This window comes from Calypte anna, chromosome 26, assembly GCF_003957555.1.
Source record: "Calypte anna isolate BGI_N300 chromosome 26, bCalAnn1_v1.p, whole genome shotgun sequence".
In the NCBI taxonomy this organism is placed as follows: domain Eukaryota; kingdom Metazoa; phylum Chordata; class Aves; order Apodiformes; family Trochilidae; genus Calypte; species Calypte anna.
Window position 1 is genome coordinate 1,338,604 of NC_044271.1, and position 24,576 is coordinate 1,363,179.

The 24,576-nt window shown below is 48.7% G+C and overlaps 3 protein-coding genes across 5 annotated transcripts; 2 read left to right on the forward strand and 1 right to left on the reverse strand.

The window, feature by feature from the left end:
- Positions 1-621: 621 nt before the first annotated feature.
- DCLRE1B (DNA cross-link repair 1B) lies at positions 622-2,486 on the reverse strand. Of its 2 annotated transcripts, none has more exons than XM_030465528.1 (3): positions 1,993-2,205; positions 1,745-1,924; positions 622-1,656 (listed from the first exon to the last, which is right to left on the reverse strand). In XM_030465528.1, the coding sequence occupies exons 1-3, from the start codon at positions 2,033-2,035 to the stop codon at positions 809-811; spliced, it is 1,071 nt and encodes a 356-aa protein (XP_030321388.1). In that variant the 5' UTR covers positions 2,036-2,205; the 3' UTR covers positions 622-808. The 2 variants fall into 2 exon arrangements, with proteins under 2 accessions (XP_030321388.1, XP_030321389.1); XM_030465529.1 differs by adding an exon at positions 2,224-2,486 and having other exon boundaries at positions 1,456-1,924; positions 1,993-2,140.
- Positions 2,487-2,559: 73 nt separating this feature from the next.
- AP4B1 (adaptor related protein complex 4 subunit beta 1) lies at positions 2,560-8,458 on the forward strand. The gene is made up of 10 exons (XM_008490552.2): positions 2,560-2,764; positions 2,849-3,073; positions 3,157-3,287; positions 3,471-3,618; positions 3,883-4,379; positions 4,770-4,853; positions 5,484-5,587; positions 5,778-5,985; positions 6,290-6,574; positions 6,820-8,458. The coding sequence occupies exons 1-10, from the start codon at positions 2,652-2,654 to the stop codon at positions 7,245-7,247; spliced, it is 2,223 nt and encodes a 740-aa protein (XP_008488774.2). The 5' UTR covers positions 2,560-2,651; the 3' UTR covers positions 7,248-8,458.
- Positions 8,459-10,492: 2,034 nt separating this feature from the next.
- On the forward strand, positions 10,493-24,065 carry PTPN22 (protein tyrosine phosphatase non-receptor type 22). Of its 2 annotated transcripts, XM_030465525.1 has the most exons (21): positions 10,493-10,657; positions 12,477-12,585; positions 13,366-13,442; positions 14,309-14,404; positions 14,771-14,809; positions 15,105-15,176; positions 15,273-15,335; positions 15,747-15,889; positions 16,285-16,351; positions 17,164-17,241; positions 17,757-17,849; positions 18,823-18,899; positions 19,024-19,751; positions 20,234-20,323; positions 20,673-20,794; positions 21,305-21,332; positions 21,765-21,845; positions 22,143-22,246; positions 22,649-22,679; positions 23,018-23,095; positions 23,735-24,065. In XM_030465525.1, the coding sequence occupies exons 1-21, from the start codon at positions 10,571-10,573 to the stop codon at positions 23,797-23,799; spliced, it is 2,328 nt and encodes a 775-aa protein (XP_030321385.1). In that variant the 5' UTR covers positions 10,493-10,570; the 3' UTR covers positions 23,800-24,065. The 2 variants fall into 2 exon arrangements, with proteins under 2 accessions (XP_030321385.1, XP_030321387.1); XM_030465527.1 differs by lacking the exons at positions 20,673-20,794; positions 21,305-21,332; positions 21,765-21,845; ... (2 more) ...; positions 23,018-23,095; positions 23,735-24,065 and adding an exon at positions 20,607-20,670.
- Positions 24,066-24,576: the final 511 nt, after the last annotated feature.

Sequence of the window (24,576 nt, forward strand, 5' to 3'; positions counted from 1 at the left end):
TGCCCTGACTACACGGGGAGCCAGTTTGGAATGTTGCTAGGGCAGGTTGGCAGGGATAACTGCAGAGTGCTGGGCACCACTTCTGGTGACACCACTGACACTTGTGTGCTCACTGAAGTTTAACTGGAGCAGGGAAGTGCCTGAAGAGCTAACAGCCAATGCTGCTGTTCAGCTGCAGCATTCCTTCCTAACTATGCTGCTAAGACTGAGCACTTCATACCACTCAGGATACCAAACAATTGCTGGCTGAAGGTATTAATAGATAGAAAATTGATTAATAGAATTAGAAGCACTTAATTTTCTAGATTTCTTCAAGTACCATTTTTTAAGCATACCTTAATACAGAGTATTTGTAAAGCTGCTCATAATGAGCTGCTCCTTGTCAATGAGGCTCTACAGACATAGAAGGAAGAATCCTTGCAGCTCTCAGATTCCCCCTCCTCACTCTTTTCATCACATTCCAACCCCATTATTTACTTCAGCTGCAGGCAGCTCACGGCCTCTGCAGACTGAAGAGTTCCAGCAGTATCTTTTGTCACAAGAAATAGAAAAGCCACTACAAAAAATGGCTACAAAACAAACACACCAAGGGACAACACTGCCTGGGTGTGGTGTGGAGACCCAACAGATATAAAAAATAAATAAATAGGAAACAAATAGTTCAAATTTCCTCCCTGCCCTCTAATAAAGAAAGTAGAGCCCCACAGCTGAGGTCCTCTCTTCCGAAGAGGAACTGGAGCAGGGTGGGATGCAGCAGCAAGACCTCCAGAATCACTGTCAATTGCACTGGGAAGCATCACACAATTTTTCAGGATGCTTCTCCCCTTCTAAAGAAATCTTCTACCAGCTTGTCAAATGTCTGTGGGGAAAACTGCTTTAGCACATTTAAAGGAGTGAGTAGGTACTGCTCTGCAAGTCCAGCTGGAAAGTGCTCATCATGCACAGGGGCCTGGCTGGCAGCACTGCCTCCTCCTGTGGCTCCTCGCTGTTCTCCACTCATCTCATCCTCGCCTGTGAGATGCAAAGTGCAGAAACCTGACTTGCAGGAGTTCTGCTGAGCAACCTGAACACCCGTGAACTCTCCAGATTTCTCAGTGTATTTCTCTGGGGACTCATAAACCACTCCTTGGGGCACTGAACGCTGAGCAGCTTTCTTCAAGAGACATGGGGGTTCCCACTCCTTCTTTTGGCTTGGCTTCTCCACAGACTTTTGCACAAGCTTTGGGATTTTGAGGTCAGAAAGTGTCTGGGAGGCAGAACTTAAGTATTGCTCAAAGTAAGCTTGGCACATTTTACTCTTCAGGATTGGAATGACCGAGCAAGGTTTCAGCCACTTCACAAACTCGCAGAGTTCTGAAAACGATGAGTGATCTGAGTAGGGAATGGGGTGGATGTTGGGGTGGGTGACCCTCACCGGCCTGCCGGTAGGGAGGATGGCAATGGTAGGGTGCAGAGCGTTCCAGCTGACGAGGGTATCGCTGCGGATCTCCCCAACATCCACAGCACGGATCCATCCTGCCCCCTCCTCGGTGGTGAACACATCAGGCAGCTCCAGCAGCTTCATCTGCTCCAGGCGCCAGGGACTCACCACCACCCAGGTCCTGAACTCCAGCGCCAGGTCCACCAGCAGCGTCTCCTTCCCCAGGCTGTACACACCTGCCAGGAGAGCCCAGCGGTGACCAGGCGTGGGGCAGGGGCAGGACAGCCTGCCGAGGGGAGCGGAGGGGGAGGCGAGGGCACTCACCGATGACAACGTGGTGCTGCGGGTGTGCTCGGATGATGCGGGCAGCCTGGCAGGTGGCGCGGTGCCGTGAGGGCAGGGCGCGGTGCGGGTGGCAGTGCGTGTTGTCCAAGTAGAGGCAGTCGATGTGGCGTCCCCGCAGTGCCAGCTCGCCCTGCATGGCGCTGGTGTAGCGAAAGTCCCCTGCCAGGAGACGAGGGATGTCAGGGTAGGGCAGGGGGCGGTGGGACCTCGGGGGTTCTGCCCCGTACCTGTGTACAAGATGGTGCCAAAGGCGCCCTCGAAGAGGAACATGACGGAGCCGGGGCAGTGGTTGGAGTCCAGCAGCGTCACCGTCACCTCCTCGCCCAGCACGTGGCTCTGACCCACCTCCAGCGGCCGGATCCAGTGCGATGGCACCTGCGAAGTCGGGCAGTGAGGGAAGGCCGGGCCGAGCCGAGCCGGACAGCGAGGGGAGACCGGGCTGGGCCGGGCACACGTACCTGGAGGTGGCGGGGCAGCAGGCGGGCGGTGAGCGGCGAGCAGTAGAGCGGGCGGCTCCAGGTGCTGGTCAGCCCCGCCGTGTGGTCCGAGTGCAGGTGCGACAGAAAGAAGAGGCGGGCGCCGCTGGCCCGCCGCACGCTCCAGCAGTCCACGGCGATGGGCGTACCGGGGATCACGGTCCCGCTCATGGCACCAGGAATAGCGGGGATGGAGAGTGCGGAGGAGAGGAGCTGGGGGGGGGGTACGGGGGGTGAGGCAGGGACCGCACCGCCCCGCCACTTCCCGCCAAATCTGGCGAACGGCGTGACGCAAGAGCAGCGTGAGGGGCGGGGCCGCTGCGGGGGCCGAGCCGCTGCGGGGCGGAGGGCGGGGCTCGGGGTTCGGTACCGTTCTGGGCCGCGCCGTACCCGGGGACAGTTCTGGGGTCATGCCGTACCTGGGTGGTGAGGAGGCGGTGCGGGAGCTCCGCCGCGCTCTGGCCAACCCGCATGTGCAGGCGGACCGGCTGCGGTACCGCGCCGCCGTGCTGCGAGTCATCCGGTAAACGGGAGGGGGTCTGGGGGGTAGCGGGACCGGGCCGGACCGGACCCAATGGAATGGATCCGAGCCGTGTCTCCGCCGCAGGCACATGGCGCAGGGCGCGGACGTGTCGGGGCTGTTCCCGGAGATGGTGAAGGCCGGCGCAGTGGCCGATGTGGTGCAGAAGAAGTTGGTGTCTCTGTACGTGCGGGCACAGGCCCCACGGCAGCCCCAGCTGGCGCTGCTCGCTGTCAACTCCCTGCGCAAGGACTGCGCCCACCCCAGCCCCGCCGTGCGTGGGCTCGCCCTCCGCAGCATGTGCGGCCTCAGGTGGGACGGGGCGGGCTCCAGGGGGGCGGGAGCCGTGCCGCCGGGGTGGTCCCGGTCCCGCTGACGGTCACCCGTGCCCGCAGGATGCCCGGCATCCAGGAGTACCTGCAGCAACCTCTCCTCAGCGGCCTGCGGGACAAAGCCTCCTACGTGCGGAGAGCGGCCGTGCTGGGCTGTGCCAAGATGGTGAAGCTGCAAGGGGACTGCGAAGTGGGTGAGCTGGGGGGCTGAGCCCGGACTGCCCCCCCTTTGGTTCTCTCTCTGGCTCTGCCCGTCCCCAGGGCTCCCTTCCCCTGGTGGCTGTCTCCCCGCTCAAGCCGGGTCTTTCCTTCATGATGGAGCCTTATAGACAGTGGTTAAATGTTAGCACTTGACACAAGGACCTGTTTCTTTGCAGATGGTGCGTTGGTGAATGAGCTGTACAGTCTGCTTCGTGACCAGGATCCCATTGTAGTTGTGAATTGTCTAAGAGCCTTAGAAGAGATCTTGAAGAAGGAGGGAGGGGTTGTCATCAACAAACCCATTGCCCATCACCTCCTCAACAGGTTTGTTTTCTCTGACAGTGCTGGGAGCCTCATTCTTGTTCTTGCATTGTGTATGCTCACAGAGCAGGTACTCCTGCATGATCTGGTAACAGAGGTGTTGCCAATGTTTCTGTCTGTCTTAGAGCAGCAGCAACCGTGCACATGTCTGATACTGAATTAAGTCTATACATAATCTGGTCAGTTCTCTGGAGATACAACTGCGTGTGCAGTGCAGATCTTTGTTTGCTTCTTGACTTGTGCAGACTGTGTTTGTTCTTCTGGCAGGATGGCTGATCTGGATCAGTGGGGGCAGAGCGAGGTGCTTGCCTTCCTCCTGCGCTACAGACCCCGCAGTGAGGAGGAGCTCTTTGACATACTCAATCTCCTGGACAGCTACCTCAAAAGCAGCAGCACCAGTGTTGTGATGGCAGCCACCAAGCTCTTCCTGGTGCTGGCCAGGGAGTACCCCCATGTGCAGACAGATGTTTTGGTGAGAGTGAAGGGACCACTGCTGTCTGCCTGTACCTCAGAGAGCAGGGAGCTCTGCTTCACTGCGCTGTGCCACGTGCGTCAGATCCTCGGGAGCCTCCCTGGACACTTTAGCAGCCACTACAAGAAGTTCTTCTGTTCCTATTCAGAACCTCACTACATCAAATGCCAGAAGATGGAGGTGTTGTGTGAGCTGGTGAACGATGAGAATGTGCAGCAAGTGCTGGAAGAGCTGAAGGGCTATTGCACTGATGTGTCAATAGAGCTTGCCCAAAGGGCAATCTTTGCCATAGGTAAGAGCTGTATCTTGCCTCAGGAGCAGCTGCAGCCTGAAACCTCCTGCTTGTTGTTTGGTTCTGATGGAGACAGAGTTAAGGTGATTTTGGTGTTGTTTTTGTAAGCTTTAAAATAGGTGATTTTCTACAGTATTCTTAAGGAGAAAGCCACAGATACTAAAAGGCATTTCTGTAAGAAAAACTTCAGACTCCTGAGGCATGGCTTCAGAGAAAGGAACATGTACCCCTGGTGAGGGGGTAACCAGCTCCTTTGGTTACACTTTCAGAAATCATAATTGGGAAAAGAGAAGCAGTGTTTCTGAAAAGTGAGTTTGTGATGAATAGTTGGGCTCATGGTTCCTATTTCACTCTGACCAAAGGTTGTTACGTCCTTTGACGTCTCTGCAGGAAATATTGCTAGAACATACACCGAGCAGTGTGTGGGGATTCTGACAGAGCTTCTGGGGCTGCAGCAGGAACACATCACTTCAGGTAATCATCTGCAGGCTTTTTCAGATTGTTTTGTATTTCTGTTCCTCATATAGTAACAATCTGAATCAGTTGTTGCCAGGCTTCTCATTTTGGCTTCTGCTGCCCCATGTCTAACTTCATATCATTGCTGTTTCTGACCTCTCTTTTTTAAATCATCTTTCTTTTAGTTCTGGAATACACGTGCTTGCACTCAGCTGTTGAATTAGGTCTTAGAAGCTGCTGGTGTTTCTCTGAGTGGGCAGCAGAGCCTTTAATATGTTGACCTAGAGTGCATGAGACTCATTTTGAACTGGTGTTAGTTTTAATTTGTCATTCTGGCCTTGTGTGTCTGAAGCATCATGAGTCACTGTCTTTGTAAAGGCTGGGAAATGTCCAGAAGAGAAATTGCTTTCCAGCAGCCAGAGGAACAATCTGTAGTTTCAGTGCTTTATTTTAGACTTGGTGTGATTTTGCTGTGACAACTGCAGTGTCACAGGACTCTGAAGAATGGTATCTCGGATCATAGTTGCAAGCAGGGCACTGACCTTCATAGCCAAGACTTGCAAAATCTTGAGTGGGTTTTTTTTGTTGCTTTTTTTTTCTTTGATTTTGTAAGTCTTGGGGAATGCTGAGCATTCTGTTTCCTTGCAGCTGTAGTGCAGGCTTTTCGGGACCTGGTTTGGCTGTGCCCCCAGTGCACAGAAGCAGTGTGTTGGGCACTGCCTGGCTGTGAGGATGCCATCCAGGACAGTGAGGTAAGGTGGCTTTGTGCCATGGGCTGGCAGCTGTGGAGGTTGGGTGGACAGTGACTGGCTTTGCTATGGATCTCAACTGGTGGGCAAAGATTGGAGAAGACGTTTTCTTGCCTCTGTTTATTTCATGTCAGCACTCTCTAGTAGGCAGCACCTATGTTGTTTTGGTTTTTTTTTCCTGTGGTTCTTTCAGGGCAAGCAAGCACTGATCTGGCTCCTGGGCACACATGGTGAAAAAGTACCAAATGCCCCCTATGTTTTAGAGGACTTTGTGGAGAACGTGAAATCAGAGATGTTCCCAGCAGTGAAGATGGAGCTGCTGACAGCACTGCTGCGACTCTTCCTGTCTCGTCCTGCTGAGTGTCAGGATATGCTGGGGAGGCTGCTCTATTACTGCATAGGTGGGTTTCCCTGCGTTCTCCTTTACTGAAGCTGTAGTACAGGCTCTTTGAGACCTCTTTTGGCTGTGTTCCCAGTGCACGGATGCCACGTGGCAGCATCCTTGGCTGTGAGGGGACCATGCAGGATGGCAAAGTGAGGTGGCTTTATGCCTTGGGCTCCTCCTTGTCCCCAAGCTGTCTGGTTGATGAGTGTAACAGGCTTACACTGTATCCCTGGGAATCTCTTTTCTATAATTAAGGGTTACTACTTTGGGGAAATATGGATGACAGAATTCTCTATAAATCATGTCTCCCCTCATTCCAGAGGAGGAGATGGATATGGCAGTACGAGACCGTGGGTTGTTCTACTATCGCCTTCTGCAGTCTGGTGTGGAAGAAGTGAAACGGGTCCTGTGTAGCCCCAAGTCTGACCCCTCTCTGGGGCTCCTGGAAGACCAAACTGAACAGCCTGTGAACACATGGGCGTCGGAGTTTAACACTCTTGCTCCAGTTTATGGCAAAGAACGTTGGGCACTTGTCACTGCTCACCAGCCAACAGAACCCTCTTATGCTTGTTCTCCTTGTACTGACCTGAGCAGCAGAGACACAGGTAACCTGCCTCACCTTCACTGGGGATCTGTTTTCCTCTTGTCAGTAGATGTTCTCACGTGGGTTCTTTAGAAGAAAATCACAGTGCTCTAAGAATGCTGTCCTAGTGTTCTATATTGTGTCTGGTGGCTGCAGAAGGCACTGTGATTTCAGTGGCTCCATCTGATGGCTCCATAAGATGTTGCTGGTGAAACTGGGAGCAGCACCTGACATACTGCATCTCACATATTTGTGGTTTTATTTTAGAGTCACTGATACCTGAAGGAAATACAGAAGTCCTCAAGGTTCATCCTGATACGGGCAGCCTGACCTTAATTCCTGATGTTTACCTGGCTGCAGAACAGTTTGAGAAGACCTGGCTGAGCTTGGACATGAGCTGCCATCTCTCTCTGCCCTGGTGTGGGACTGTTGATCCAGATACCATACAGACAGCTCTACATGTTGTCCACATCCAGACTATTGCCATGAGTAAAGCTGGTGTCCAGCCATGGAAAGCTTACCTCAGTGCTCAGGATGACACAGGTTGCCTCTTCCTGACTGAGCTCTTGTTGGAGTTGGCCAGTTCAGAGATGCAGGTTTCAGTGAAGCAGAGCGAGGCAAAACCTGAGGCTCTGCAAACCTTTATTTCAGTGTTGAGGACGGTCATGGGGGCAGTTGCTGGGCTGGAGTCCTGATTGTTCCCTGCTTCCAAGAAGATGCTTGCTTTGGGCCTGGGAAAAGTTAATTTCTTTGGCTTTGTTTGCCATATGTGATGCTGATTTTGTGATTTTAAGGTGCAGGGGTGTTAGCAGCCCTTTCCTGGGCTTAAGCAAGCCTGTGTGGTGTGGAGATAGCTGCAGCTGGCAGGAATGGGACTGCTGCAGCTGGTGGATGGGGCAGGTTGGGTGGTCTCTCCTGCTTCTGGGCTGGGGGAGGGACAAAGTAATACATTTGTGAGCTCACTGCTTCTGGTGTGAGTCATAGAAGTGGTGGTGCCTGTGGTGACTGTCACAAGACACTAATGTGTCTGATGGTACCAGAAATGATCAAAATTCAGGATGTGTTTTGGAGAGGTTTTTTCATGAGAATTCTAAATAATTCAAAAAACAGTTCAGATACTAGGAGTCTGGAGTGCTATGTCAGAGATGGGTGGGCTGGGTAATTTGGCTCTTTAGAAACAATATGTTTCTTTTTCAACAGAAATAAGTATATTTTCTTGTTGAGATGTGTTACTGTAATGATGAATTGCCCTCTGAATCGTGATGTGTTTGTGCAAGCTCTGTGGCCCGTGGCCAGTGCCCTTGGTTCTTACACCCACAATGGAGGAATTGCTGTTTAGATAATTAACTTATGAGTTATATTAACATTTTGCTGATAGTGTTTTTTACCATTTGTTACTTTGTAACTAGGCCGGGTATGTAAAGGTTTGTTCTCTATGTAGTACTTGTGTGCAGTGATGTCACCCTGTCCTCACAGGACAGTGCAGGACATGCTGCAGTGCTGTGTGACTAAATTTGCAGTTTTTAGAGTTATACTCTGACCAGCCTCAGGACCTGTCGACAGCACTCCATCTGCTCTGTTGAAAGTTACAAAGGGTTGGACTTTGTACAGTGTCATGAAGAGTGTCCTTGTCACAGCCATGTTTTACACAGTGGCAAAACCCTGAAGAAGATTCCTTGGCTTGAGGTTCAGGTATACAAGTTCTGTAAGAGGCCTTTAGGGCACTCCAAGGAGTGGCTTTGTTAACCCAGTTCTGTGAGATTTCCTGTAGTTTTAAAATTCCTTTAATGACTGTATTTTACTTTTAAATTGCACTGTGCCTTCTATGGACTTCACTGAAACACAGTTAAACAACTGGCTTTAGATTTTATTGGTTATTTTGCTAATAAAATGTAAATAATTCCTGGCTGTTTTCTGGCATACTTGTTCATTCAACTCTGAAGTCCATGGGATGGAGTCATTCTGTGACTAGTGTGGATATGGAGAGAACAAGTCCAGCTCCTGCCTCTGTATCAGATGGGGCTTTTCTTGTGCAGCTATTTATTAGTCTTATGCCACAGTACTGCAACAGCTCCACTAGCTACAGGTGAATTTAAAGGTAGATGAGAAGTCAGCTGTAGCAGGGCTCCTATTTACAGTTTCCAGCATCTTTATGCATATGCTGTATTCATGTCCTTATGGAGCACTGGCATTATGCAGTTTTCAGAAAAAAAAAATAGTTGATAGCTCATTTACTCTTCTGTGCCTAGACCAAGTCCAGTCCTTGTCTGGGATGGGACTTGGAGCTTTTAGGCTTTTATCCAGACACCTTTCTTGATGAATGAACAGGTCAACAGACTGGTAATGTGTAACTTTCTATTGATCATAACAGGAATGTCTTACTGTGAAAGTAAAGCACACCCATAACATGAACAATGGCAGTCGAGGCATCAAGCTGAGGCATGTTACCTTGTCCCAGGGAGGAGCCAGGGTCATACTCTTCCCAGAAGTGTAGTTCTGGGAAAAGGAAGCTGAAATATGGAGGCAAATATATGTAAAAATGTAAATTATGTAAAATGGATGTAAATACCATCAGCTGCAGTTGTGTCTCTGCCTGCTCTGCAATGGTGAAACACACTGCAGCCTTTGAGGAGCAGGCCAGATGTGTTGTGGAAGCCTTTTTGTGTGACCTCCTGGGCAAAAATGTGACTGGAGACCAACTGGGGAGGTAGGGCCTTGTGGGGGAGGAGAAAATGGTTGGTTTGCTGCAGATGACAGAGTATCATTCTAACTGGACACTTGAAGGGGTTGTTGTGTTGCCTGCAGTGTGGGCTTGCAAGGCTTCCAGGCTCTCTCTGCTGTGCTGGGGGATGCAGCCAGGACGCTGCTGTCCCATCAGTGCTGCTGGCAGGAGAGGGATGTGAGATCTTTTCCAGCTTCTCTGACCTTCCCTCCTTGCTTTTGGCCGTGAGGGAGGAAGGAGCTGCCAGAAACCAGGAGGGGTAAAGGAGAGGCCTTAGGGAGGCCCTTGGAGAAAGCGGAGTGGGGATGAACTGAGGCTTGAGCATAATGGAGGAAAGAGAGCTGGACAAACCCATGGTACAGAGCCCCTTGCTCCCTGCCCATCACTGAACACTTAGGTGGCTGTGTTGTAGTTCTAAAGGAATTCAGTTTTACATTTCCTAGTATGTCATGTCAGAGGCCTACCCTGCATTCACCTCCTGAGCCCCTGAGGGGCTTTTTTGTTTGTTTTCAGGAGAACTTGGACAATTGAGAGAAAGGGCTATACTGCTTTCCAGAAGGTGATTTAAGCAGTAGGAAGGCTGTTGTGGTTCTTCAGGAGACTGCAAGTAGAGTGCTACACATAAACAATATGTAAAGAGATTCTGTATCACTACAACCAAAAATTAATAACTTTCTTGTTATTAATTTGTTTTTCTTCCCGTGTTTCTCTTTAATTAACCCATAAAAGTGGGCTTCATTCTTACTCAAGGTTTCTAGCTTAGTGCTTATTGCTGGAGACTCATCAGGTGAATATTTGTTTAAAAACAGATTTCTATTTGTTATTTTAAAGATCCCTCTATTCCTCTCAGGTGACTCAAAGGCTCCCTTTTTTTCAAAACTGAAATTTGACATTATTTTAAACCAAGAGTGATAGCTCTTTCAGAGTGCTCAGCAGCCTTTAGCTGCTGGATACAGAAATCTTGTAGCTATTCTGTACCTCATCTGCAAAGAAAGACAGAAGGAGAACACGAAGTATTAAAGCATCTGAAGTATTCTCTCAAAAGGCTTTGCAGATAATGTGGAAAACAGGCTAAATGTGAAGGGGAACTATGGATTTTACATGCTGTTTTAGGGACTCTTCTAGTGTTGCTATTTGACCATGATGTCTGTTACGTACTAATTTCCTTTAAGACTTGTGATGAAGTCAGTAAACCACAGCCTGCAGCCAGCACTACCCGGGCTGGTGCTTTCTGCTCAGCACTTGACATGCCCGTTCCCAGGTTTGGAAGGACAGTCGTGCTCAGGCTCTGGCAACATGGACCAAAAGGAGATTCTGCTTCAAAACCTGGAAAGGGCCCAAGCCAAGAAGCTAAACCGAGAAGAGTTTGCAGACGAGTTTTTGGTAAGTTCACTTCAGGCAGGGCTCTGTGTTTCATTTGATTTTAAAAGGGAACCACTGGGTCACTTCTCAAACAGGGAGATGATTTGCATGTGCCAAGGTGGTTTTCTATGAATTTTACAGCAGAAAGAGATGCAGGAGTTAAGTGGGGTAAAAGCAATGTAAAGACAAGGGTAAATTAACAGTTTGCATTCAAAGTAAAACTGTTTGCTTTTTAAATGACTAGCCAAGTGCTTCCTGTTTTCTGCCTGGCAAATGCACTTGTCAAGATGCAGTTTCACTTTGCCTGATGATAAAACTGGGAGTATCATGAGGAACACGGAGCCACTGCCCCTTGTCCCCATTTCAAGCTGTTAATTTGTGACCCATGTGTTCCTGTCAGTGATCTTGTTCCTGTCAGGGACCTTCGTAGCTTTTAATTTTTTTCATTTCAATAGAGACTCCTACTCTGCCCTGGTACCACCAGCAGCAGAGCAGAGCTTTCTGGCGTATTTTTATATGTTTGGGTGGCAGGGCTGAGCCTTAGATCACAGTTCGTGGTCTCACAGTTCATGGTGATGTCTGGCAGTGGCTGCTGCTCTATCAGCAGGAGGAAGGTTGCTCCAGCAGGCTGGCTGGGCTGTTCTGACCAGCAAAGGCATTGCACAGCTGTAGGAGATCTAAGGGTAAAACTGGTACATCTGTGAGATATGAGATGTTTCAAACACCAGAATAACCACTGGCTCTCAGCCCCCTGGAGAAGGGTGGCAGCAGGCAGAGGTCTCTGGGGAACATGCAGGGGTTATGGAGTCCCCATGAGGTCCATCACTGCTTTGCTGTGCCAGTGAAAACTGGCACTTCAAACCCTTGGGAAAAGTTTAGTGTTGGTTTCCAAGTGTCTGGGCTGGAGGGAAGTGATAAATCAGAGTCTGCAGTGACAGTCTGTTGTTCCATGGAACAAAGCACTGTCACCAGCTGCTGAATTTCCCCCTCCTGCTGCTGTGAGGCAGTGGGAAGCACGGGCTTGTCCTAGCAGCCAAATGTAAGGTTAATTTGCTGCCCAAAATAGCAGGTGGGAGTGGTCAGGGCTGTGGTTCCTCTCACACTAGGAAGAGATCTTCCCGGGATGGCCTGAGTCACTGGCCACGTTTACAAGTGCAGAGCCCCTAACACGCCATTGTGAGGGCTCGCACTGCCAGACTTGATAGGAATGTTTGATGCTATTTATCCATCCTAGTGCTCCCCCCTATGTGAACAAGGGTTTGTTCATGCACATTGTGGTGGTGTTACTGTAAATGACAAGATTTTTTTCCTTTGCCTTTCTATTTTATCCATGTATGTAGCTACTTTGCTGTGATTACTTGTACTCCTTTAAGTGGCTTTAGCATTCTGTTGGAGTGACAGGTGGGAGCATCAAAGGGAGAAACATCAATTAATTTATCTGTCTTTTCTGATATGATTTGTCAAAGGTGGTTTAACTCCTCTTATCTGAGTGCCATTTATACTGAGAATGATTTCCCTATGCCTCACTTATTTGTGAGGATGATGTTGTATGTGCTGTACCAATGCATCATTTCACTTCAGAAGCCTACATGCCCCAGCCTCATGTGGGCATTGCCTCAGCACACACTTTCCATTCCTCAGAAACCTGTGCTGGGGTTCTCAGGTGGCTTCTGACTCTACTCCTGTTCTGAGTACCTTGAGAAAAACCACCAGGGAAAGAATTAATGGTGCAGACTGTGCTTTGCAGTAGTGAACCTGACCCCAAGAGACTGCACATACTCTCTAGTAGCGTATTATATGCTGCACATCTGATGTCATTTGTTCCATTCCTGTCTCACAGAAGCTGAAAAGGCAGTCAACAAAGTACAGGTTGGATAAAATCTACCCTGCAGCAGCATCTGAGCGAACAGAGAACATAAAGAAGAACAGATACAAGGACATCCTTCCCTGTAGGTTGGAAATGGAAAATGTTTCTATTCATCCATTTTCTTTCTAGCTCGAGTCTGTTCCCATCTCCCAGTCCCTGCCTGCACTCTTGCCTGCCTGTGAGTGTTGGCCTTGAATTTTGCCATTCAGATTTCAGCCTTGATCTTTGACTGTTGCAGTGCAGTCTCAAAAGACTTTGGCATCTATTTTCTACTTCTGTCCAGTAGGAAATATGTCCTCTAATGTTTATGGGTAGCATTGTAACTCCTTGTTTTCAAAGGCCTTGTAGAGAATGGCTTTGGGCGAAGCTGTCTTCATGATGTACAAAGCAGACTACAGGCAAAAATTGTTGTGGCTTTTCTTGGCTTAATGCAGGAATCTCCAAAGAAGGGCCTGTCCTAGGATGAGAGCAGACTGTCCCTTTTATCCCTTCTATATGGAAAAAAAAAGTAATCTAAACCCTCTCATTAAAGCCTGTAAGACAGAGTGCAAGGTGATTTTAGGCTTGGCTTGCTCCGTGGTCAGAGACTGGCATTGCACTGGGGCAGTGGCAGCATCTGCAGCTCCTGCCTGAGCCCTCACCACTGCTCTGAAAGTGAGGTTACTTTGGTGCTCTTCTGTGGGCAATGGCAACTCTGTGTGAGGCCAGGAGGCATTTTCTGCTTGCACAGCCACTCATCTGCAATGGGGTGAGCTCTCTGATCCCCATGCTCTTCCAGAGCACCTTGTGCTGCAGTTTGAGGAACTCACCTCCTGTGAAAGACCAACATTAACTTCTGCTGCTTCTGCTTTTGTGCCTGCAGTCGACCACAGCAGAGTGGAGTTGTCCCTGATCACATCAGATGCAGATTCTCATTATATCAATGCCAACTTCATCAAGGTATTGCTTCTTTCATGGTGTTCTGCAGTGCAGAGGTGTTTGCAACAGCTATTGGGGCTGCCAGGTTGAGTTGTGCCAGGAGGAGAAGGTCCTGTGGCTGTGCTGAATGAAGGGACTGTGGCTGTGCTCCAGGACAGCTGGTGTGAAGGAGGCTGGATGTCCATCCAGTGAGCCCTTCAAAAAAAACCCCTTGCAGCACAGAAGCACCAGGGCAAGGGACACACTCGTGTTGGGGTGGGTAGTGGAACAGTTTGCGGCTCACAGCCCTGACTTTCTTGGTGGTGTCACTGCCTTTGGTGGGTGACAGTGGTGCAAAGCTGCCTGCAACCAGAATCATCTTGGTCTAAACCCAGAGTGGAGGCAGGAAACCTCACACTGCAGCATGGCTGAGACCCATGGTGAGTGACAGGGCAGGGAGTGCAGGCAGCTCCGTGCATGCTGTGTTCACAGCCCCTCTCTGATAGACAGACAGAAGATTTCCTTTGTTCTCTTCTTAGTGACCAAAGGCTCTGTGCCCTCTGCAGAGGAACAGACCTTCACAAGTGAATCACAGTTCTCTCCTTGGCCAACAGCCACAGATGTGCCATAAACACTGCAGAGCTCCCAAATACACGGCAGGAACTGATGGTCTCTGGGAGCAGATCCCACCACAAGCTCAGCTTCCTGGCTTGGGTCTCCCTTTGGGAGGCTGGCACAACGTTGATTTTTTGTTCTGTAATTTAGGTGCCTAAAAATTCACTATATAAAAGCCATTCTAAATCCTTAATGGGGTCATTGAGTAGAATTAAGATTCAGAAAAAGGAATGAATTAATTATTGATAGTGAGCTATACAAAGATGTCTCCATGTCTGATTTGACTGTTCTAGGGTGTCTACGGGCCAAGAGCATACATTGCAACCCAGGGTCCTCTCCCCACTACTGTCATTGACTTCTGGAGGATGATTTGGGAGTATGAAGTCCTGGTAAGGTTCTTTTTTTTTAAAATAAAAAAGTTGTGCAGCCAGCCAGAAGTCTTTTTTGACTAAGCAGACAGTGGGAGGCTCAGAATTTTACTCCAGATGTTGTGTGTGCTCTGTATCCTTCCTGTGAGCCTCCTCCACACCTGTGCTGAGACAGGAGTCTGCTCCTCTCCCTCTCTGCTTTTGTGTTCCAAATGGGAAGAGTCCTTGTGCTTGGGCTGTGGATGATCCCCAATGACTTGGGATCTGTGGAAGAGAGCCCACAGAACTTCCTCATTGCTGATCAATACCCACAAGTGATGAGTTTGGTTTTTCTGCCTGGATAAGAAACTTGTGTTCAGATTTCTCTGACAAACCTTCTTTCTGCAGATTGTGGTCATGGCTTGCATGGAGTTTGAAATGGGGAAGGTGAGTAATGTGTCAGAGATGGCCTCTGCTGTGACAGTGCCAGGGCAGGGTGAAGAGATGCAGACTTCACTTACATCTTGTTTGGGGCAGGGAATTTCTGTACCATACAAGCTGTTTCCTGAGGCTGCAGATTCTTAAACCATTTCCAGTAGTGCAGCTAGCCCCTTTGGAAGTGAAAAACAGGGAAGCTGGAGCTGACCAGTAGCCACCTCCCAGCAACAGCTTTGTCCTAAAGAGTGAGACAGGAGATGGTGCATGTGCTGGATAACAAAACACGTTCTGCTTCTTACTACAGAAGAAGTGTGAGCGATACTGGGCAGAGGTGGATGGCTCTCCCCTGCAGTGTGGCCCTTTTTCCATTGCCTGTGTGAGTATAGCTGCTGGGAGCACCAGGTCACATCATGTGCATACTGGAAACTCCTGTCACCCCCAGAAAATGTGACTCTAACTTCCTGTTCTGCAGGAAGCTGAAGAGAAGAAAAAGAAGGAATATGTGATTAGGACTTTAAAGGTGACCCTGAATGAGGTAAGTAGGAGATGTCAAGGCAGGGAATTCACCTTGGATAGCTTTATTATATGAATAATATATTAAAATATAGCACACTTTGTGCAGAAAGTTTTATGCTGCTCAGCCTGCCTGCTAGTTTAGATTTGTCAGTTAAATTAATTAGCTCAAACCTCAGTTTCTGAAGCTGTATGTCAGTTGTGGCAAATTAATACCTGGGTAAATGAGGGCAACAAGTAACATCAAGAATGCCATACAATGGCAACCCTTCTTCTGTAGCAAGAATAGCTGCAAGTTGCACCTCTAACCTCCGCCTAACCATGCAGAGAGGAGTGGGAGGTGTCTGCAGCACTGGCTGCCCCGTGCCAGCATCCCAGCACCCATGGGAGCTGCAGCAGAATTCCTGGACCTGCCAGTGCTCTTTTCTTGCAGGAAACCCGCACCATCCACCAGTTTCACTACAAGAACTGGCCAGACCATGATGTCCCCTCATCCATTGACCCCATCCTGGAGTTCATCAGTGACATTCGCTGCTACCAGCCAGGAGACAGCGTCCCAGTCTGCATCCACTGCAGGTGGGTGAGATGGTGGGGAAGGGCTCAGCCCTGGCCCCCATGCTCTCACCTCTCAAGCAGCAACCAGAATCCTCTCCTAGGAAGTCCTAAGGCAAAGGACTGTCCTCTGAAGACAGCCAGCATGGGCCAGGGGAGGGAATGGAGAGAGGCAGCAGCAGGCCAGAGATGGAATGTACAGTGCAGAGACCACCATCACCAGGCACATCCAGGCTGGGCCCTGCTGGTGTGGGGGACACTGCCACAGGGCTGTCCTGTGGGTCTGCATCTTGTGTGGTCAGACAGGAGGGTCACAGCAGGCTGCAGATCCTGATACTTTCAATAAGTATCCCTGTTGGGAAATACAGTGTGCCCACCCTCGGACCTCTGCCATCAACCTGCTGTGACTGTTGTTGCAGTGCTGGCTGTGGGAGAACAGGCGTCCTCTGTGCAATCGACTACACCCAGAAGCTGCTGAGGGATGGAGTGAGTGTCAGCCCAGCTTGGCCCCCCTGCAGCCACCCTGCATCTCCACCTCTCCCTGCCTGCTCTCACCCTGCACTCCCCCTCCACACACAGCTGTATTTCAGATGACAGCCATGGACAGGGAGTCCCCACAGCCTGGCAGGAGGACAGTGGTGGCCAAACCCCTGGCATCCTGCTCTCACTGTGGCTGTTCCTCTAGGCTCTGCACCATCCAGGCACTGCTGCTGTTGCTCCCTCCTCATTCCAGTGCAATCAGCACCAGATGCTTGCACTGATGGGCAGGATTCCTCCTCCCATCACTCCCTCGAGCAGGTCCTTCAGATCAGGGAGCTTGGCTCTGCATGGGCCTGAAGTCTGCAGTACTTTGCTGTCCATACCTGTCACTTCATGCTTAAGAAATAGAAACTCAGCATTTCCGAACTAACTGCTTGCTCTCCTCTGACTCTTTGATAAAAATATATATGCAGCATTCCCTGGCCTTGTGGCAGGTTGCTGGGACCTGGAGAAGCAGCTGCTTCTGTACCACAGCCACCTTGAATCCATCAGTCTGGGAAATCGGTGTCTCATCTGATGTGCTGTTCACAGATGCTACCAATGCTGTTATAAAAAGGGGATTTTCTGCAGAGTGCAAAGCAGGTGGGAGGAGGCAAACTAGTTCATAATAAAAACCAGCACTTTAAGGAGCTCCTTTGTTAAAAACTCTTGCAATTGCAGGCTTGAATTTTGGACACTGCTCTAAACTGTCATGGGTTGGAAGCTGCTTAGAATTAAACCTGTCTGTAATTTTTATCTCCTGTATTTTCTCTTTCAAGATTGTTCCAGTGAACTTCAGCATTTTCAGTGTGATCCAGGAAATGCGCACACAAAGACCTTCCATTGTGCAGACCAAGGTACATCTGGGACATTTCACCATCTCTCCATACTGGGACCTCAGTGTTTTGCAGTAAGGAAACACAGAGTGGTTGTGCTGCTGGGAACCAGGCTGCGCTGATCTTCTGCAAAGTTCCTTTTCTGAACAAAAGAATGATTTTCAGAAAGGAATTTGGAAGCCGATCATTTCCTTCTAGACAGCTGCAATAGCTTAGTTCTTTCAGTCTGATTTACCAAACACTTACGCTGTGAAACAAGGGACTGTCCAGGAAATAAAGTGGGAACTCTTCTCGGCTGAGGTAGACTGAAGAGGAAGCTCAATGCAGAACAACATTGTTCATGCACTCAAAAACATCCCACAGGCTTTAGTGTGAACACTTTGAAAACTGTGGCTTTAACCTCTTCTGAGAATTCACCCTACCAGTGGACTGGGAAGTGGAAGCTTCCCTCAGGAGTCCGATTTGGGTAGCAGGTGAACATTTACTAGTACTGCAGGTGCTGTCTCTCATGGCTGTTTTATTTGTCTGGAATGCAGGAGCAGTATGAGCTGGTTTATGATGCAGTGATCGAGCTCTTCAAAAGGCAGATTAAAGCCCTCGATGCCCAGGAAGATTTTGCTGCTTCACAGGTAAAAGAGCTGGAATTCTAGTGAGGTAATTAGCATTGAAGCCTGACTCTGAGAGACAGCAGGATAAAATACCTTGTGAAAAAACAGGGCAAAGTTTTTCAAATCTGTTACACCTCTGAGGAAGAACAGTGTGGTCTTGGTAGGAAGTTGCATACAAACAGGAACATCCAGACATTAATGGTTAAGTTTTTTTTGCTTGTGCTGTACATCTGTGTCTGCTGGCACAAACCTTAACACTCCTGTGTAGCTGTTCACAATCTGGTTGAAGTAAATGCATTGCCATTCTTAGGTAAAGACTGAAAGGTTGTTGTTAGCTTATTTTGTCAGAAGCTTTCATCTAAAGAATTGGGAATAAGACTCCATGATGGGTCTTGTGACCCAGTTTTGCCATAGGATTTGCAGGATGTTGGAGAGCTGAGTGAGAAAAGAGCTGGAAAGAGCCTCTTTCTATGTGCTGTGGACAGTCTGTAAGTAAAGGAGATGCAAGACAAGGTTGATACAGATGCATAAAATGATTCAAGCCCGTATGTGGTTTTGTAGCTCCTGGCCAAACCTCCAGCCTGCCTAAACCTCACTGCCCTCTGCAAGCACATTGCAGAGCATGGGGGTGGTTGCAGGAAGTGTCACCAGTCACAAGATGAAACCAGTGCCCAACTTGCCAGGCTGAATGCCCACAAGGGTCCTGAAGGCAGAGTCATCTGTGCAGGCTGTTTCACAGGTGTTTGGAAGAGCTGGGTGGTTTTACAGCTTGATGTACTCTCATTTAAAAAAGGTGCTGAGAGAAGTTTCTGTTGAGGAGGTTCTGTCCACAGATTTCAGCTCCAAGTTTGTGTTTTCGAGTTGGTGTTTGTCATTTCCAAACTGCATTAGTAATTACAAGTAGCTGGCACAAATTCCAAGTCCTGAAATAGTGTGTTCATGTTCTTTGCATTCTTCCTCCTCATTCTTGTTTTCTAATCTTCTCTTTTACTAGGTACAAACAAGGCATCCTGTAGCCAAGCCACTCCTGACTCCAGAGGAAGATATTTGCTCTCTGAGATCATTAACCTGGTAAGGCCACAGCCTCCTCTGATCTCCATTTAATGGTGTTCAAATGGAGCAATGCTGTGAGACCTTGTTATCAGTCTACTGATAACTGATGGCTTCAACTTCACATCACTGTGGTTTATTACAGCTCAGATCAAGAGGAGCAGGATCAACGTCTTCCTCTGGTGGTACAAAGCAAAGCACACCTACCACCTGCCCCAGCAGCAGAGGAGAGCTCTGGACGTGGTGTCCCCCCCATCAGACAGGCCATCTCCTTTGCCACTCTGAACTTCATCAGCTGCAGGAGGGTGGCTGAGCAGCAGGGTGCTGGGGAGCCTCGGCTGAAATGCTGCAGCTTGGGGTTCAGCAGTGTCTCTTCTGAGCAGCTGCATCTGCACCTGCAGCCGAAGGCAGCAGCAGGCAGGAGAGGGCCTGGTGGCAGAGCTCCTCTGACAAAGGCTGTGTCCACCCCCTTTGTGCTGGGGCAGTGGGCAGAAAACTGGGAACGGGATGAGGGGGATGCAAAACCTGGTTTGAATTCACAGTTGCCAGACTCCTGCTACTCCAGATCCCAGGTGGGGCAGAAGCAGGATGGATTTTCTCCTGCTGATCTCTGTCATTCAAGCCGACACCTGGAGGGTCCCCCAAGCCACAGGATCTGTGGGCGATGTCCTTACCCAAACTGCTGCTCAGCAGAAGACCCCTACTTCTCTTCACTCCCCTCAAATGACCTCGTGTCCCCAGTGTCTGCTGAGTGCTTTGCAGAGGGGCAGGACATGCTCCTCCCTGCCCACACTGTCAGTGCCAGCTCCTCACCACCAAGGCTCGTGTCCCACTGCACTCCACTGCTGATGGACCCAAGGATGTCCTCCCTGAGTAAGTGGTGCTGGTGCCCCAGTAAGACTGAGAGAACCAGGACTTCAACATAAGTGTTTGCCCAGAGCTGTAGGCTTAAAACTACCACCCACCTTATGAAGGTGGAATTATTCCTTGGTCTGGTCAGTCCTGGTCCAGTCAGACATCTCCCGTTGTCCACAGCTCAGGCACTTCAGCATTCAGTGTCGCAGAAATGTGCTTGTTATTGAGGTGCTAGAGGTGCTCAGAAAGTTCTGTGAGTTGCCACATCAGCTGAGCAGCTGTGAGCATGGCTGTGTGTTGGGGGTTGGCTTGCCATTTTCCTCTCTGCAATGGGAATTCTGCTGCTGACCCTGCTGGAACTCTGTCCTTTGGAACACATGGCAGGTGAATTGGTACTTGGGACTCTTTGGATTTTTAACGACAGTTGAGAGGTCTGTGGTTCTTGTCTGCTGTGTCATGTTGTACTGTGCAGGTTAATCTGACCATGTTTCCCCAATTAGCCACCCTGTCACAGACAGATGATGATGATGATGATCCTCCACCCCTGCCCGAGCGAACCCCCGAGTCCTTTATTGTGGCCAGTGAATCTGGTAAGTGCAGAGCAGAGACTGAGAAGCCCTCTGAGGGCTCCTCCTGTCTTTGTGTGCTACCATAGTGTAGTGAAATGAGGCAACCAGGTGCCACTAATTGCCAGGGAGGGAGCATGAGCTTGTGTCAAGCCCACCTGTGCCTAATTAGGGTTTATTGGCCCCCTGGTCCTGCTCATGCGCAGTGGGGCCCCACCCTAATTAGGCACAGGAGGGCTTGACACAAGCTCATGCTCACTCCCTGGCAATTAGTGGTACCTGGTTGCCTCATTTCACTACATCTTAGCATCCAGCAGTGCCTTTGTTCTGGATGCCTGGGATGAGAAGTGACCTCATGTTCAACTGCTTCCAGGACAGCTTCCTCTGGCCACTTCTGATTTTCAGCTTCCATCCAGAAATGCAAATACTGGGACCTCTTTGGAGTGGAGTGGTGAGTCTCACTCAAAGGCGTTTAACGACTTGAGACCATGTAGGGTAAGTAAATGGCTTTTTAGCTCTTCTCCAGCACTGTCACTATTGTTTTCTTTTGTGAGAAAGACCCCAGTTTTGGTGTTGTGTACTTTCCATAGATTTCAGGGTGGGCTCAGTCAGGGTCCTCCTTATCAGCATCTGCTTCATTCCAATTTTTTTTATATTTGGGAGGCTCTTATGTCCCACACTAGGTAGCTAAGGTATCATCCCTCTTTTAGAGAAGGGTAACAACAATGGGAATTTAGTGGTCTGATGAAGTTCACACTACTCTGTAGAACAGGCAGGACCTAAAAAAAAATTAGGCATTTCTTGATCACCCCCTAGTTAAAGTCTAGTTTTGTAAAGTGAAACAATAAGGTGTAAGTCTATCTTCCATGATGTGAGCATGGAGGTGTGTGTGGGAGGATGTTTGCACATAACATCATTTCCTTGTCTTCTCTGGCTTGCTTGTGTGGAAGGTAACAACATTTGGTTATGGGAATTTGAAATGCTTTCCTTGTTTTTTGTTTCCAGAGTGTGAAGCTTGAGAACCCACAAACAGGTACAAGTTTAATGCTGGCACACACTGTCTTTGGAAATAAGATCTGCTTTTTTCTGAATCTGCTTTACCATATTTAGTAACTGTCTTTAGGATCTGTGCTCAGCCCATTGGACATTTTGTGTTGCTGTAAAGCAACAATGCTTTTGCTGCAACCAAATAGTTCTAAACAGGAATAGACAGTTCTGCAGCCAAATGAACTGATAGTTTTGTATTTCCGAGTCAGCTCCTGACTCACCCTGCATGTGATGATGCTCCTTGCAGCCTCCTCAGCCTAAGGCTTGCCACATCTTTTTGCTGCTTGTTGTGTTTTCTGTGAGGTGATTGACATATATTGGCTAGAGTGCTGTGGACTTCTCAGTGAACTGATGGGCATATATGTTTAAATATAGATTTAAAGCTAGGTAACCAACTCTTTTATCTTTTCTTTCTTAGAGACAACCCAGGATCACTCTAACTCTCCTCCCCCACTTCCTAAAAGAACCCCAGAATCATTTGTTCTTGCTGATGCAGCAAGTGAGTGATCACTTATTTTCTCAGCACATAATTGAGATTTTATACTTACACCTAAAAGGGAAGGTGGCTGAGGAGACTGTGCCCCCCCCTTGTTCAAAGCATTAACAACAGTGATGCTTCAGGACTCAACTGCAGGAGAGTTCAGCAGGTATAAAGAAGGAAAATGCAACTGGACTACCTGCTGGAAAGTTCTAGTACTGCTGCGTTAGAGGAAATGAAATGCAGCAACAAGGCACTTAGAAAACATGAAGAGAATTCTTGACTGGCCACTGAAAATATTCTGATGTCTGATCCCAGGTCCAGAGCCTGCTGCAAGAAATTCTATGAGTCTTCCTGGATTGGAGAGCAATGCTTCTGAAGTATCATTAAAAGAACATATGAAATGCTTCAGAAGAAGTAAGGTAAAAGAATCAAGACTAAAACAAAGCTCTTGAAAATAGGGTGAGAAGGAGAGATGATTCTAGCTACAGCTATTGCTACTTTCTCACTGCTAATCTTGTGAAAATGGCCTGCTTTGAGACTGCTCATATTTGGGGCAAGTAGACTAACAAAAATACCGTGATGTAGAGCTGCAAACAACCCCCCTGTCTGCACTTGGCATTTGGGTTGGCTAGAAAAAAAAACAAGAGACAAAGTGAGCGTCAGAGTTCTGTGTTTCAGCCTCAGCTGCTGGGCACATCAGATGTGGTACATGTACAGTTACCAGTGGATTGCCTTTACCACGGTAACTGATCTACTGCTAGATACATTTTTTGCTGTTTTTTGCAATAAATTTCTTTTCTCTCTCTTTTTGTCCCCTACAGAGCTTGAAGATACTGAAAAACGTGAGAAAGAGTAAGTCTTCCAGGCTAATCTGCATCTTCCTGGTGGATTTAAGAAAGCATTTAAAGAAATAGGTGGGACTGTATTTTCAAGCACCTGAACATCTGCCTGATGTGGAGCAGGGCAGAGCCTGCCTGGTACCATCGCTCCTGGGCAGCAGGAGCTGTGTCACGAGTACCACAGGGTGCTGTGCTGCCCTTTGGGCACCTTGGGGACAGCTCCAGTGTACCCAAAGTACCAAATTCTCAGGTCATTCAGACGGGTCCTGTGGGGGGATGTGTTTTCCCACAGGTGTGTCAGGATCCAGGGAGTAACCACAGCGACTGCTTCACTCTCGTTTTTATTTCCAGGCATCTGTAATGCATCTTCACTGACAAAACCAGCAGAGTCTGCCCCATCGAACTATCTGAGGTCTTTCCTTACCTTTGGTATGTTTTTGTCTTTGTGTTTTAGAGTAGGAAGTCTCTGGTTTTTTTAAGCTCTAAATGCAGGTGACCAGGCTGACTGCTAAGAAACTGCAAACACTATAACAAAAAGCTTCTTATTTTTTACACATTTACAACTTTAATTCACAAACTGTTTAAAAGAGCAGGTAAGGGTAGAAAACCACAAGCTCTGGGACCTCCTCTGTCAAATGTTGCTCAATGTGTGAATGTCTGAAGCATATATTTGCTGTGTCTGGAAGTCTTTATGTGGCTACAGCGGGACACAAAGCTGCAGCACTGCCACCAGGCTGCTGCCTAATGATGTGGAATATGAGAGAGCCATTTTCCATTTTAAGTTTTTCTAGTAGAGAGTAGTTTTTTATTAGATCAGACATAAAACCTACTTACGTTGATATTCATGATATAATGACAGTATTTGTGATAGACACATTGGTAGACTTTTTTTGCAGCAGCTTTGTTTTACAGCTACAGCATGTTACTTCAAGTCTAGCCTATTTTGGCATGGGGAAAGAACTGAAATGACAAATATTGTAAAATACTGTTATCATCTTAAGGAATTACAGAGTCAACATCTATAGCATACAGAATTTGTTGCATTAAAATCCAGTAATTTCTTCCTAGGCTTTGCAAATCGATTTTCAAAACCTAAAGGACCAAGAAATCCGCCACCAGCATGGAACATTTAGATCTGTTGTGTAGATCTGGTGTTGCAGATGTGTGAATCCTTCTGATATGCCTTCAGTGCTCATCCCAGAAAGGTTTCCATCAAAACAAAAACACCAAATGCGGTTTCAGGATCCTTGCAGCTTCATCAACTAAAGTTTTAAAGCAAAGAAGAGTACAGAAGCACCAGCAGCCTTTCACGTTTTGGTTAGTTTACCGCAGGATGGAAACCAAGAACAGGAACAGTGTTTATCCTGATCTAGGAGACTTTTGTGTTTTGAAGTGTATTCACTCTTAGAAAGATGGATTTGGGCTTTAACAAACCAGTGTGAACTGGTGACCACCCAGCAGCAGCTGCTGGGAGGCTGGGGAGGCCAAGGCAGCCCCCAGCACCAGGAGGGCCGGGGATGGCGCAGCCACGGGAGAGGTGGAAGCTTCAGTGCAGCAGAGCCAGCTGCTCCGTGAGTGTTTACATGATTGGACTAAGGAAGAATCACATCTCAGGTTTTAGGAATCATTTTTCATCAGTGAATGATGAATTTTATGACGTGTGCGAAACGCCATAAAAATAAAGCTTAACTATCCGCCTGCGCGCCCTGTGCTGTTCCCGGGGACGCTGCCGCCTCCCTGAGGTAACTCGCGCTTTTCCCTCAGCCCCGCGCACTGCCCGGGCACGTGACCAACGCCTCGTCCCGCCCGCCCGCTCCCGCCCCGCTCATGCGCCCTGGAGCGGACGGCACTTCCCGCCCGCCGCCGGAACTACATCTCCCAGGGGGCGTCGGGCGGCGCCTGCGCGGTGC